Raw genomic sequence first — 15,327 nt, forward strand, 5'->3', positions numbered from 1 at the left:
GGGTATTTATGACAATTTGATAGCTTCACGGTCACTTTTGGCAAAGCCACCTTTTTATTTTAAATAATTTAAATTCTCAAACAGCCAGCGTGGGATTTGAAGTCATGTTTCTTGTGTGTTCAATCCAGGCCTTTGGATTACTAGACCAGTAGCATTATCACTACAATATTATACCACCACATCTACTCATGTGCCACCAGAAAGATAGATGGCAAATAATGAAGTCCTAATCCAGGGACTCTGCTACAGGTTCCCAATGCCTCATGGCTGAGATTAGATACTTTAACATAGTCTTTAGGGGCTGCAGCTCAGTGTATGGCTCAGCTACATAACATACCAACTAATCATTTACTCCTAGCACAATCTGTTCTTTGGTTGTATTCCTCACTTCTGTCAAGAGTTAAAACAGGCCACGTTCAAAGAGTACAATTCAAAGTGCAACTTGCTGTTTGTAAGAAGTGAAACCAAATGTGAGAAAAATGGAATCTAATTTAATTTTGAGATGACCGGTTGTTAACAACTTTCAGGCAGACAGTATCATTTCCAGTTTTTTGGCATTATGGCTACAGACCATATTTGTTTTGGTGGAAGGGGTGGTTATGATAGTCATAAGAGAACACTTAGGTTGTTCACTGACTGTTGCAAAATTCAGCTTGATGCATAATTTCTCTCATAATGAAACAGTGCGTGCGAACCTAGAACAGAAACTTGGATTAGCTTACAGTTGGCAAGTATTGACCATCTCAAATGAAATGAGCTCAATTATATCCCATTGACTACCTCAACCTCTCTCTCCCTATCTCTTTCTCCGACTATAAGAAATTCCTTTAATCCTACACCTTTGACCAGGTTTTTGATTGCCTACTCTGATATTCACATGGGCTTGGTTGGAAACGTTATTTCATAATGCACCTATTTCACTTTGCTCTATAATCCGCAGGCTGAGCTCCCTTCCTCCACCTTATGAAAAACTCCCTAATTTATGCCAAATACCACTTACCCACGTGATCGCTGACCTACATTAGTTCCCAGTTCAGCCATGCATTGATTTTAAACTTATCATCCTTGTTTTCAAGTCTCATCATGAACTGTAATCTCCTCTAGCCCCACAACCTTTCAAGATGCCTGTTCTCCCATAACTCACATGCACACCGCCAATTTTATTCACTTTGACATTGGTAACCATGCCTTCAGCTACATGCGGCATGGCGGCACAGTGGTTAGCACTGCTGCCTCACAGCTCCAGGGACTCGGTTTGATTCTGGCCTCGGGTCACTGTCTGTGTAGAGTCTGCACATTCTCCCCATGTCTGCGTGGGTTTCCTCCAGGTGCTCTGGTTTCCTCCTGCACTCCAAAGATGTGTAAGTCAGATGGATTGGCTATGCTAAACTGCCCCTTAGTGTCAGGGGGAATTAGCAGGGTAAATGTGTAGGGTTCCAGGGATAATGCCTGGGTGAGATTGTTGTCAGTACAGGCTTGATGGGCAGAATGGCCTCCTTCTGCACAACAGTGATTCTATGATGGACAGGCCTGAGATCTGGAATTTTCTCCCAACTCCCATCCATTTCTCTATCTCCTTCTCCTCCTTTAACATTCCTTAAAATCATTGACCAAGCATTTGTTCACTTTTCCAAATCGCTCTCTATCTTTGGCTGAACTGTCATTTTCCTCAACTTTCCACAAAGGCTATTTTTTACATTAAATTCACTATACAAATACAGTTTGTTGTTGTTGCAAGTTCTAATTTTGTGGTGTACTTTTCCACTCATCACATGAATACAGGGCGTAGGTTTCAATTCATATAAGAGTTGGTCCACTTATGGAAACTTTCCTTGGTTCTGACCACAAGAAAAGCATTAGGAGGAAGTACAAACTGTAATAAGACAAATGGGGAATGGGGACAAGATGGATTCAATAAGAAATAATTAATTATTATGAATGGGGAATTTATCAGATCACATGTCCGATACTATAAGTTCACATATCAGGAGAAATTTCATGCAAAAAGTGTGAAGTGGTACAGTCTGAATCATAGAATTGTTACGGTGCAGAAGGAGGCCATTTAATGCATTATGTTTGCACTGGCTCTCCAAATGAACGTTGTTACTTAGTGCCATTCTTCTGCCTTTTCCCTATATCCCTGAACATTGTTTCTACAAATAATCATATAATGTCCTCTTGAACTGCCTCCACCATACTTCCAGGCAGTGCATTACAAACCAGAGCCATTCACTGTGTGACAAAGGTTTTTCTCACATCACATTTGTTGCTTTTGTAAATACTTTAAATCTGTGCCCTCTCATTCTTGACTCTTTAATGAGCTAGAGCAGTCAACTCTATCCAGCCCCATCATGATTTTGAACATCTCTATTAAATCATCTCTTTGCCTTCTTCTCTCCAAGGAGAAGAGTCCCAACCTCTTTGATCAATCCTCATAACTGAAGTTTCTCATCCCTGGAACTATTCTTGCAAACCTCTTCTGCACTCTCTCCTATGAGTTCACATTCTTGTAGTGCCCAAAACTATATAGAATACTCCGGCTAAGGTCTAACTAATGTTTTTTATAAGTTCAGCATAACTTCCTTGCTCTTGTGCTCTACGCCGCTATTAATAAAACCCAATATACTGTGTGCTTTATTGACTTGATGTGGAGATGCCAGTGTTGGAATGGGGTGGGCATTGTAAGAAGTCTCACAACACCAGGTTAAAGTCCAACAGGTTTATTTGAAATTAGGAGCATTCAGAGCACTGTTCCTTCATCGGGTGAGTCCTTCATTGACTGCTCAATGTTAGGATGAATGAAGAAAAGTAATATTTAATAAAGGGTACAATTCTAAATGGGATGTAGAAACAAAGGTATGGGGAGTATATATGTACAAGTTGGACAGGCTGACAAAGTAGTTAGAAAGACCTTAGAAATCCTGGGCTTTATTATCGCAGAGAGTGAAAACGCAGGTAAGGGAATGAACCTTTATAAACACAGGTTCAGTCTTAATTTGGACTATTGTGTCCAACTCTGGGTGCCACACTTTAGGAAGAATCAAAGGCTTTGTGGAGTCAGCTAAGTTAAAAACCCCATAATTCCTAATGTCTGAGTTATGGTTACTCCAGTTATACTTTTGGTCAATATTATCACCCAGGATGTGGCAATGGTAAACCATTGAGTGTAAAGGGATGGTATTCAAATTTTTTCTTGTTCAGGATGGGCATTGTGAGTGATCTATGTGGTGTGAATGTTACTTTCCTCTTGCCAGCCCAAGCTCAATGTTGACCAGACCTTTTTGCATTGGGCACAATCTGTTTCTGTATTTCTGTAGTTGAGGAATTGAACATTGTGCAATCCTGAAAGAACATTCCCACTTCTTATGATGGAAGATCATTGATGAAGCAGCTGAAGATGGTTGGACCTAGGGCACTACCCTGAGGAACTCCTGCAGAGGGGTCCTGGGACTGAGATAAGTGGCCTCCAAACACCACAACCATCTTTATGTGTGATTCCAATCAGAAAAGAATTTCCCTCCTAATTCTCATTGACATTGTCTTATTGTTGCCATACTTGGTCATTCTTACCTCTCCTCTGGAATTCAGCTGTTTTGTCCATGTTTTTCTCAAAGACTGTAATGAGATCAGGAACTGAGTGGCCTTGGCAGAATCCAAACTGAGCATCAGTGAGCAGGTTATTGCTGAATTAGTGCCACCTGATAGCACAATCAACAACAATTTCCATCACCTTACTGATGATCAGGGGTGGGCTGATGGGATGGTAATATTTGTCCTGCTTTTGTGGACAAGGTATACTTGGACAATTTTACATAACATAAGAACATAAGAAATAGGAGCAGGAGTAGGCCATCTAGCCCTTCAAGCCTGCCCTGCCATTCAATAAGATCATGGCTGATCTGTCGTGGCTCAGTTCCACATTCCCGCCCTCTCCCCATAACCCTCTACTCTGCCAGATAGCTGTCACTGTTGTAGCTGTACTGGAACAGGTTAGCTAGTTCCATATTGCCGAGATGTTGTCAGGGCCCACAGCTTTTGCTTTATCCTGTGTCCTCAGCCATTTTTTGATATCAAACAGAGTGAATCAAATTGGCTGAAGGCTGGAATCTGTGATGCTGGGGACATCCATCATGATTTACATTCAAAGCACACATGGGCTTTGTTGTCCAGGCCAGTACATGTTGCCCAATCCTAATTGCTCTTGAGAAGGAGGTCCACTCGACACCCCTGGTTTGAAGACAGCCGCAAATGTTTCATCCTTGCCTTTTGCAGTAATGCACTGGGCTTCTCCATCATTGAGGATAGAGATACTTGTGGAACCTCATTCTCCTTTGGGTTGTTTAATTAACCACCACCATTTACAAATATTTTACTCTACTCATAAAGTTACAAAGTCAATGTGCAGAGTGGACAGGGCACGTCCTTAACCCATCTCCTTGTTTGCTCCAAAAACCGATTCAAATTGTATCGAATTCATGGTTGCCAACAGAGAGAGATACAAGAACCAAGCTGCTAAGAAAGGGCATTGCATTTCATCTTAGGCTTGATCTGACACTTGATCTTAGTCAAAAGGCTAACCACCACCACCATCCACCAACTGGATGTGACACGTTTGTAGAACTTTGATCTGAGCCATTGACCGTGGGATCTCTTAGCTCTGCCTCAAGGGACAATGCTCTGCACCAAGACAAGGAGGAATTTCTTCAGCCAGAGGGTGCTGAATCTATGGAATTCATTGCCACAGAAAGCTATGGAGACCAGGTCACTGAGTGTAGATTGGTAAGGAGGTCAAAGATTACAGAGAAAAGATGGGGGAATGGGGTTGAGAAACTTATCAGCCATGATCGAATGGCAGAGCAAACTCGATGGGCTGAATGGCCTAATTTTGCTCCTATATCTTGTGGTCTTATTACATTCTGTTAGGCAGTTAGCGGACAACGTGCACAATTAAATGCTGCAAATAACAGCGACTTTAAACAAAAGCTGCCGGCCCCCTCCTCGCCTTACCAGCCTAAATTCCAGCCTGTTCAATGTCTTGTGGGGAATGTTGTGATCCCTGAATGGATATATTTTATATAATTAAACCTATCCAAATTGCACTTGCTTCCTCTGCCCATCACTGTATTTTGGGTGCTGTTTGGACTCTGGAGCAGGCTGTAAACAACCTTTTATTTGTGTCGAAGGTATTTGCAGCCTGACCTTGCTAATATTGGGCTTTGTTGACATTTGATATTAAGAGCGCTTCGCCTGCTGGACTGTACCATTGCAACAGAGAGGGGATTGATTACAAAAAACCCTGACTATATGAGGCAGAGTGACTGAGTGTTTACGAATTAAACCAATCCATTTTACACCAAGATCTGGTCTGATGCAAATAAACCACAAAACCATTATCTGATTTAAAACCAGGCTTGCTTTTAATTCACCCCACTCTGAGTTGCGTTGCTTTGAGAATCATTCCTCCCCAGAAGCATGTAAACATTCATAAAGATAGCATTGCAATAATAATCACACCAATGTTCAAATGCCTCCATAATCTGCAGACACCCCTGCACGTTCCGGCCGTACCCTCTCCTGTATTGTGAATGCAGACAGAGCCGGCCAGCAGACGGAAGTCAGGGGAGCTCTGCTGAACTCTAAACTCCGGCTCTTTCCCTGCGGATCCCAGATTCCAGCAGCTGGAACAGCTGGAAGTGAGGATTTGATTTTTCTTTCTGAATCTCAGGCTCAGTGGAGTAAATGCTTCCTGGGAGAGGCCGATCATGATGCTGAGGGTAGCCAGGCGCCTCTTGGTGAGTTGCCCCTGTCAATTTCACAGCCTGTTTCATTGTAGCAAAATTCAGAGTCGCTACAGAGCGGAAGTTAAAAGTTGCACATTTTCAGTATCCGTTCAGCTCAGCAGCCTGCTTTCCTTCCCGCAGCCTTAACAAACTCTTACTGCCCTGTGAGATTCACAGTAAACAGCCAGCATTACACACGTGCTGAATGTCATTCAGCTCTGCACTGACACTGAACACCAACTTTCTGTCCCCTCAGTGCCTGCTGAACCACCCCCCCCACCCAGTGAGTGCTACACTCCCCCCCCCCACCCAGTGAGTGCTACACCCTCCCCCCACCCAGTGAGTGCTACACCCTCCCCCCCCCACCCAGTGAGTGCTACACCCTCCCCCCCCCACCCAGTGAGTGCTACACCCTCCCCCCCCCACCCAGTGAGTGCTACACCCTCCCCCCCCCACCCAGTGAGTGCTACACCCTCCCCCCCCCACCCAGTGAGTGCTACACCCTCCCCCCCCCACCCAGTGAGTGCTACACCCTCCCCCCCCCACCCAGTGAGTGCTACACCCTCCCCCCCCCACCCAGTGAGTGCTACACCCTCCCCCCCCCACCCAGTGAGTGCTACACCCTCCCCCCCCCACCCAGTGAGTGCTACACCCTCCCCCCCCCCCACCCAGTGAGTGCTACACCCTCCCCCCCCCACCCAGTGAGTGCTACACCCTCCCCCCCCCACCCAGTGAGTGCTACACCCTCCCCCCCCCACCCAGTGAGTGCTACACCCTCCCCCCCCCACCCAGTGAGTGCTACACCGCCCCCCCCACCCAGTGAGTGCTACACCCTCCCCCCCCCACCCAGTGAGTGCTACACCCTCCCCCCCCCACCCAGTGAGTGCTACACCCTCCCCCCCCCACCCAGTGAGTGCTACACCCTCCCCCCCCCACCCAGTGAGTGCTACACCCTCCCCCCCCCACCCAGTGAGTGCTACACCCTCCCCCCCCCCACCCAGTGAGTGCTACACCCTCCCCCCCCCACCCAGTGAGTGCTACACCCTCCCCCCCCCACCCAGTGAGTGCTACACCCTCCCCCCCCACCCAGTGAGTGCTACACCCTCCCCCCCCCACCCAGTGAGTGCTACACCCTCCCCCCCCACCCAGTGAGTGGTACACCCTCCCCCCCCCCACCCAGTGAGTGGTACACCCTCCCCCCCACCCGCCCCCAGCCCAGTGAGTGGTACACCCTCCCCCCCACCCGCCCCCAGCCCAGTGAGTGGTACACCCTCCCCCCCACCCGCCCCCAGCCCAGTGAGTGGTACACCCTCCCCCCCACCCGCCCCCAGCCCAGTGAGTGGTACACCCTCCCCCCCACCCGCCCCCAGCCCAGTGAGTGGTACACCCTCCCCCCCACCCGCCCCCAGCCCAGTGAGTGGTACACCCTCCCCCCCACCCGCCCCCAGCCCAGTGAGTGGTACACCCTCCCCCCCACCCGCCCCCAGCCCAGTGAGTGGTACACCCTCCCCCCCACCCGCCCCCAGCCCAGTGAGTGGTACACCCTCCCCCCCACCCGCCCCCAGCCCAGTGAGTGGTACACCCTCCCCCCCACCCGCCCCCAGCCCAGTGAGTGGTACACCCTCCCCCCCACCCGCCCCCAGCCCAGTGAGTGGTACACCCTCCCCCCCACCCGCCCCCAGCCCAGTGAGTGGTACACCCTCCCCCCCACCCGCCCCCAGCCCAGTGAGTGGTACACCCTCCCCCCCACCCGCCCCCAGCCCAGTGAGTGGTACACCCTCCCCCCCACCCGCCCCCAGCCCAGTGAGTGGTACACCCTCCCCCCCACCCGCCCCCAGCCCAGTGAGTGGTACACCCTCCCCCCCACCCGCCCCCAGCCCAGTGAGTGGTACACCCTCCCCCCCACCCGCCCCCAGCCCAGTGAGTGGTACACCCTCCCCCCCACCCGCCCCCAGCCCAGTGAGTGGTACACCCTCCCCCCCACCCGCCCCCAGCCCAGTGAGTGGTACACCCTCCCCCCCACCCGCCCCCAGCCCAGTGAGTGGTACACCCTCCCCCCCACCCGCCCCCAGCCCAGTGAGTGGTACACCCTCCCCCCCACCCGCCCCCAGCCCAGTGAGTGGTACACCCTCCCCCCCACCCGCCCCCAGCCCAGTGAGTGGTACACCCTCCCCCCCACCCGCCCCCAGCCCAGTGAGTGGTACACCCTCCCCCCCACCCGCCCCCAGCCCAGTGAGTGGTACACCCTCCCCCCCACCCGCCCCCAGCCCAGTGAGTGGTACACCCTCCCCCCCACCCGCCCCCAGCCCAGTGAGTGGTACACCCTCCCCCCCACCCGCCCCCAGCCCAGTGAGTGGTACACCCTCCCCCCCACCCGCCCCCAGCCCAGTGAGTGGTACACCCTCCCCCCCACCCGCCCCCAGCCCAGTGAGTGGTACACCCTCCCCCCCACCCGCCCCCAGCCCAGTGAGTGGTACACCCTCCCCCCCACCCGCCCCCAGCCCAGTGAGTGGTACACCCTCCCCCCCACCCGCCCCCAGCCCAGTGAGTGGTACACCCTCCCCCCCACCCGCCCCCAGCCCAGTGAGTGGTACACCCTCCCCCCCACCCGCCCCCAGCCCAGTGAGTGGTACACCCTCCCCCCCACCCGCCCCCAGCCCAGTGAGTGGTACACCCTCCTCCCCCGGCGAGTGCCTCAGCACCACCCCCCCAACCCGGCGAGTGCCTCAACTCCTCCCCCCCGCAACCTGGCAAGTGCCTCAGCAGCACCCCCCCCCCCCCCCCCCAAACCTGGTGAGTGCCTCAGCAGCACCCCCCCAACCCAGCGAGTGCCTCAGCACCCCCCCCACCCCCAACCCGGCGAGTGCCTCAGCAACCCCCTCCACCCGGCGATTTCACCCCCCCCCCTCCCCCACCTGGCAACTCCTCCCCCTCTCTACCCCCCACCCCACAGTGTTCTCTTCCAGTTGGGGAACATTTCAGCAGTCACAGGCATTCGGCCTCTGATCTTCGGGTAAGCGTTCTCCCAGGCAGCCTTCACAACCCACAGCGCAGAATCACTGAGCAGAGACTGTTTGCCAAGTTCCACACACATGTGCAAGGCCTCCACTGGGATCTTGGGTTCATCTCACACTACCTGTAATCCCCACGACTTGCCTGTGTTGCAAAATCTCACGAACTGTCCTGTCTGGAGACAATGCACATCTCTTTAACCTGTGCTTAACCCTCTCTCCACTCACATTATCTGTACTTTTAAAACTTGATTACTTGTAAAGACTCGCATTCCAACCATTATCTTGTAAATTGAGTTTGTGACTATATATGCCCTGTTTGTGACCACAACTCCCACTCACCTGATGAAGGGGCAGTGCTCCAAAGCTTGTGCTACCAAATAAACCTGTTGGACTTTAACCTGGTGTTGTGAGACTTCTTACTGTGCTTACCCCAGTCCAACCCCTTATCTCCACGTCATTTTCTGGGGAAGCCCTGTGTCCTTCAGTCAGATTTTTAATTCATTCCCAGACAGTGAGTAAATGCAGTCGACTTAATAGAATAAAATGCAATTAGATAGCAACTTTCAGAAGGTCACAACGAACTTTACAACCGGTTAAAAATTTTTGAATTGTAGGCTGGTGTAAAAGTAGGAGGAGGGGCGGGTTACTGGAGTGCTGGGGATTGCAAACATTGGGGGAAATCTCTAGCCTTGCTCATAATTTTTGTTTTGCTTTGTTTTGGTTTCAATCTATTGACTGCAGATCATTTATGCATGGGGACTTGTGCTGCGTGAGGCTGCAGCCTGCATGTGCTGTACTGTATAAACTGTCCACTCCCTTTAACCGGCAGGCTTGAAGGGCACAGAAACGTTCTCTGTGTTGTTTAGATCTCAGCCCTGACATTGATGTTTGCTCTACCGACATGTCCCATGTGTCTTATTGAAAACCATTGTGAAGATTGGAATAGGTTAACTTGTGAAAGTGTAAGACTTCCAACTTTGGACAAAGGTTGCTGCAAGAACCTACACAATGACCAAGGCTAATATTGAGGAGAATTGTTTGATAGAGCAGACGCAGCACGGTTTCGTTAAGGGGAAGTCGTGTCTGACGAATTTATTGGAGTTCTATGAGGATGTGTCTAGGGCGGTGGATAGAGGAGAGCCGGTGGATGTGGTCTTTCTTGATTTTCAGAACGCGTTTGATAAGGTGCCGCACAAGAGGTTATTACAGAAGGTTAGGGGGCATGGAGTTGGGGTTAGGGTGTTAGCGTGGATAGGGGATTGGCTGTCAAATAGGAGGCAGAGAGTGGGGGTCAATGGGAGCTATTCGGATTGGCGGTTGGTGACTAGTGGAGAGCCCCAGGGGTCGGTGCTGGGGCCTCAGCTATTTACCATTTATATAGATGATCTGGAGGAGGGAACTGAGTGTATGGTGTCGAAATTTGCTGATGACACCAAGATTGGGGGAACAGCAAATTGTGCGGAGGTTGTGGAAAGTCTGCAGAAGGATCTAGATAGGCTGGGCGAATGGGCCAGGAACTGGCAAGTGGAATTTAATGTTGGCAAGTGTGAAGTTGTCCACTTTGGTAGGAATAATGGTAGGAAGGACTTTTACTTACGTGGCGAAAAACTGCAGCGTGCAACGGTGCAGAGGGACCTCGGGGTCCTTGTGCATGAGTCGCAAAAACCCAGCCTGCAGGTGCAGCAGGTGGTCGGGAAGGCGAATGGGATGCTGGCCTTCATAGCGAGGGGGATTGAATATAAAGGTAGGGAGGTCTTGCTGCAACTGTACAGGGCACTGGTGAGGCCGCAGCTGGAATACTGTTTGCAGTTTTGTTTGCTGCACTTACGCAAGGATATTTTGGCCTTGGAGGGAGTGCAGAGGAGGTTTACTAGGCTGATACCGGAGTTGAGGGGGTTGAGCTATGAGGAGAGGCTGAATAAACTAGGCTTGTACTCGTTAGAGTTTAGAAGAATGAAGGGAGATCTCATTGAGACATATAAGATGATGAATGGGATGGATAGGATAGAGGTGGAGAGGCTCTTCCTGCTCAGAAAGGACAGTAGGACTAGAGGGCACAGCCTCAAGATAAAGGGGGGGCGGTTTAGAACGGAGTTGAGGAGGAACTTCTTCACTCAAAGGGTGGTGAATCTCTGGAATTCTCTGCCTGTTGAAGTGGTGGAGGCTGCCTCGCTAAATATATTTAAGACGCGGGTTGATAGGTTTTTGATAGGCAAGGGGATTAAGGGTTATGGGGAGAGGGCGGGAAAGTGGAACTGAGACATGACAGATCAGCCATGATCTTACTGAATGGCGGGGCAGGCTCGAAGGGCTAGATGGCCTACTCCTGCTCCTATTTCTTATGTTCTTAATATGTATTTTACCAAAACCAAAGCACAACTTGCATTCATATAGTACCTTTTAACACAGTAAAATGTCCCAAATTATTTCACAAGAGTGATAGCAGACAACATTTCACTCTGAGCGATGTACATTGTTGCTGGGACAGCTGACCAAATATTTGGTCAAATTGTATTTTGGATTTAAGAAGAGTTCTGAAGGACAACAGAGTCTGTGTGTGTGTGTTTGTGTGTGTGTGTGTGTGTGTGTGTGTGTGTGTGTGAGTGTGTGTGAGAGAGAGAGAGAAAGCATTGGGGGAGAAATTCCAAAACTTGGAGCCCAGGAAGTCAAAGGCACCGCTGCCCATTAGGACATAGGAACATGTGCACTTCAAACCTGCTCTGACACCAAACATAAGAAATCTGTCTTGAGCAAATTCAGTAACCCAGTTTCCATTAACCTTTGGGAAGCGAATTCCACAGATTAACAACTTTGAGAGAAATAAAAAGCTCCTCAACTCCATCTTAAAAGTCTCTTATTCTTAAACTGTCTTCCCTGGTTGTAGTCTCCACCCCATCCCCTCCCTGATAAGTGGGTCCCTCCTCCTGGTACGCTGTATCTATCCTCTCCAATCCCCCTCAGGAACTTATATGTTTCGATAAGATTTCCACCAATTCTTCTAAACTCAGATGCATGTAGGCACAACCTGTGTAATTGTTTCCTTAAAAGACAAGGCCCTCATCCCAGGTGAGCAAATCTTCTCTGAACTGCTTCTTGTTTATTTTTTTCAAATAAGGGGGCCAAAACTCTATTCAGTATTCCAGATGTGCGGCAGGAATTTATGGGCCTTGCTCATCCCTAAACCGTAAAACCCTGCCCAAGATCAATGGATCTTCCCTTGCCAGCTCCAATTCTTGGGGCAGGCGGGGCAGTAAAATTCCAGTCGTGGTCTCAACCAAGCTCTTGTAGTAAAACTTCCCCATTTTGATATTCCATTCCCCTTACAATAAATGCCATTATTCCATTCAAGAAAATATTTATGTTGATGTCGGTGAAGCAGTTGAGGCCAGTATTTATTACCCATCCCTAATTATGCTTGAGAAGGTGGTGGTGAACTGCCTTCTTGAATCGCTGCAACCTGTCCTGTGTCTCTCCCTCATCATTTCCTGTATCTGTTCAGATATCTCTGGGCAGTAAGGCTCAGAGGAGACTAAAGGGCAGTTGAGGCCATGAAGGAACTGGAGCAGAAGAATGAGGGTGTTAAAATCAAAGCTTTGTTGGAGTGGATCCAGTGTAGGCCATCAGACACAGTATGCAATGGATGAACAGGAGCTGAGTTTGAAAACTCACCTCAGGATCAAACAGATGCCAATCAAGATGAAAATGCCTCCCTGTAACGGTAAGGGAGATGCCATTCCACCAGAGTAAGACAGCTATGCTAGTTTCTCTGTCTTCCCCTGAAGTGGAACACCATTTGTACCTCGCTCTGCTGTTGGTTCCTCTGGCCTAGCAGAGCAGATGCAGAACACTGTGTCAGAACTGTACTTGTGTCCTAATGATTCAGCATTAGCAGCTTATCAAAGCAGAATTACAGACCAATTCTCTAAAACGGGTTTGTAGCACCCACCATTATTAGTTCAATAAAAAACACAACTTGTAGCAAAGTGAAGATATTCTGAAGTTTCTGTGGCCTAAGGTCTAACGTTGACATCACTGCACCATTGCTACCCGCATTTCCAGCAAATCTAAAGGGTCATCCACTGTGAGGTAAAAAGATTTTTATTTATGTGGCATCTTCCACAACCTCAGACTGTCCCAAAGTGCTAAACAGCTGTTGTCACTTTTGATCTTATTAATCTAGAAAAGCTCATTTGTGCAGCATGGGAGCATTTCAACAGCAATGGGATAAGGATCAAATAATCTGTTCCTTTTTCAGTGACGCTGGATAGGGGATAGTTATTGTCCTAGCTCACTGGGGACAATTCTCCGACCTTTCATCACCACAGTGCCGCAAGATCTTTTACATCCACCTCAGAGAGAGCGGGCATAATCTTGACCTGTCATCTTATCTGAAAGGCAGCCACCTCTGTTAGTGCAGCACTCCCTCAGAACAGCACTGGAGTGTCAGTCTAGATGTAATGTTCAATCCCTTTGAGTGAGGCATGAACCTGAACCTTCTGTCTCTGGAATTCTCTTCCTCAGAGGGCAGTGGGAGCCCAGTCTGAGTATTTTTAAGGCAGGGTGAGAATGATTCTTGATCAATAACGGGATGAAAGTTTACTGGAAGCAGAAGGGTGACGTCGAAGTTACAATCAGGTCGGACATGATTTTATTGAATGGTGGAGCAGGCTCGGGGGACTGAGTGACCTACTCCTGCTCCTAATTCATGTATCCGTAGATGCGCCATTCTTGTAGTTATTTCCCAATGTTTTATCGTATAGGGCATAAGCACACTCAAAGTCAAATTCATAAAGCCTGCAGTAATGTAGGAGCAAAGAACAAAATCAGCCCGGGAAACAGGCCCTTCGGCCCAACGAGCCCGCGCCACCATCTCAACACCACCAGTCCACTTCTCTACCCACGAGCCCTGTCTAATGTTTTATGGCCATCCAGATTGAGGGAAACTGATTTAGGGACAATTTATTCCTGCCAATCAGCCTAACAGCACATCCAGTGCGTCCAGCCTGTGTCACTTATCCTCAACTCAGTGTGTACTTCAACAAAAGCTTTTAGTGATTTATGTATTGTCTTTAAATACTGCTGTGCCATTCTCTTTCCTCAGTGTTGTCTCCAGCTGCTCTGTGCTCCAGAATTTCCTCCTTAAATCTCTCCACCTCACTTAACACTTTTAAAACACTCCTTAAAGCTTTGCTCTTTGACCAAGTTTTTGGTCACCTGCCCTATTATCTTCTTCTGTGGCTCAATGCCATATTTTGTCTGATATCATTTGGGTGAAAATGTTGTATAAATACAAGTTGTTGGTTGGGCACTAACAAGAATACCTCTCCATTCCCTTCCTACCGAGCAGCTCCGAGCTTCCAATACTCCTGCTTCTTTGGCCTGGTATCATACAATCTCCACAGAGCAGGAGGAGGCCATTTGGCCTATTGAGTCTGCACTGACTACAATCCCACCCAGGCCCTATCCCCATAACCCTGCGCATTTACCCTAGCTAGTCCCCTGGGCACTAAGGGGCAACTTAGCATGGTCAATCCACCTCTCCTGCACATCTTTGAACTGTGGGAGGAAACCCATGCAGACACAGGAAGAATTGTGCAAATTCCACACAGACAGTGACCCAAGCCGGGAATCAAACCTGGGACCCTGGCACTGTGAGGCAGCAGTGTTAATTCTTTTTCCGAAACTCCTGTGAAGTGACATGAGGAGGCAAATTTCTTTATTGAAGTCTGCTGTCTTTCTGATATTTTGGGGGAAGGCACTGAGCAGAGATGGGGGGTGGGGGGCAGGGGGTGGGGGACAGGGGGTGGGGGACAGGGGACAGGGGGCAATTCTCCCAGAATTGCTGAATTGGCGAGAAAACTGGTTTAGATCATGAATTTTTTTTTTACAGCTTCCAACCCGAATCTGTGTAATGTGGAGGTCACGATCGTGAATATCATTAAAAACCTGAGGTGGGGAGGGGTGGGGGAACCTATTCACACTGGAGGCTGACAGCTGGGTGGGGTGGTGTGCGCATACGCAGTGGCCCTTATCTGTCGGCCTCCTTGTCTGCTGGCACCTTGATCGCTGACCAGCCAAGGACCCACGCAACACTGCCCCTCCAACATCCCAGCCCAAACCCCCTCTCCCGACTCCCCCCCTCCCCAACTCCTGTCCACCAGAACAGACCGATCCCTGACAGAAGGCAGATCACCCCCCCCAGACCGCCCCAATCGCTGGCTGTCTCCAACTCAGACCGATTCCAGTGCAGAATGGCAGTGGGACCCTCCCCATCCCCAACTATCGCCCCCTAAGCCCTCCCCACAACAGGCCCTGCCCCCCCTTGGCACTGCCCATGACCAGTAGCAGTGCTGGGGGGCACAGATTGTCACTGCTAGGGTGCCCATTGCCAGGGGCACCACCCCCTCGCCAACTGACCCCCCTGGGGGGGGCCCCAATTGCCACCCCCTCAGCGGGGTGTCCCGCTAGTTCCCTGAATGCAGGGAGCTGTTCTAAATCCCGCCGGAGTGAAGTACTTCTGGCGGGATGGGAGA

At 49.9% G+C, this 15,327-nt stretch overlaps 1 protein-coding gene across 1 annotated transcript in view; it reads left to right on the forward strand.

The window, feature by feature from the left end:
* Positions 1-5,670: 5,670 nt before the first annotated feature.
* LOC145337526 (carnitine O-acetyltransferase-like) overlaps positions 5,671-15,327 on the forward strand; it is a 46,282-nt gene continuing 36,625 nt past the window's right edge. The window contains exon 1 of the mRNA XM_080182315.1: positions 5,671-5,792. Coding sequence (XP_080038441.1) covers positions 5,763-5,792 — 30 coding nt within the window. The 5' untranslated portion in view covers positions 5,671-5,762. The remainder of the gene's footprint in view (positions 5,793-15,327) is intronic.

The sequence above is a fragment of the Carcharhinus amblyrhynchos genome, unplaced genomic scaffold (genome assembly GCF_965287045.1).
Source record: "Carcharhinus amblyrhynchos unplaced genomic scaffold, sCarAmb.v2.hapA scaffold_52, whole genome shotgun sequence".
Lineage (NCBI taxonomy): Eukaryota > Metazoa > Chordata > Chondrichthyes > Carcharhiniformes > Carcharhinidae > Carcharhinus > Carcharhinus amblyrhynchos.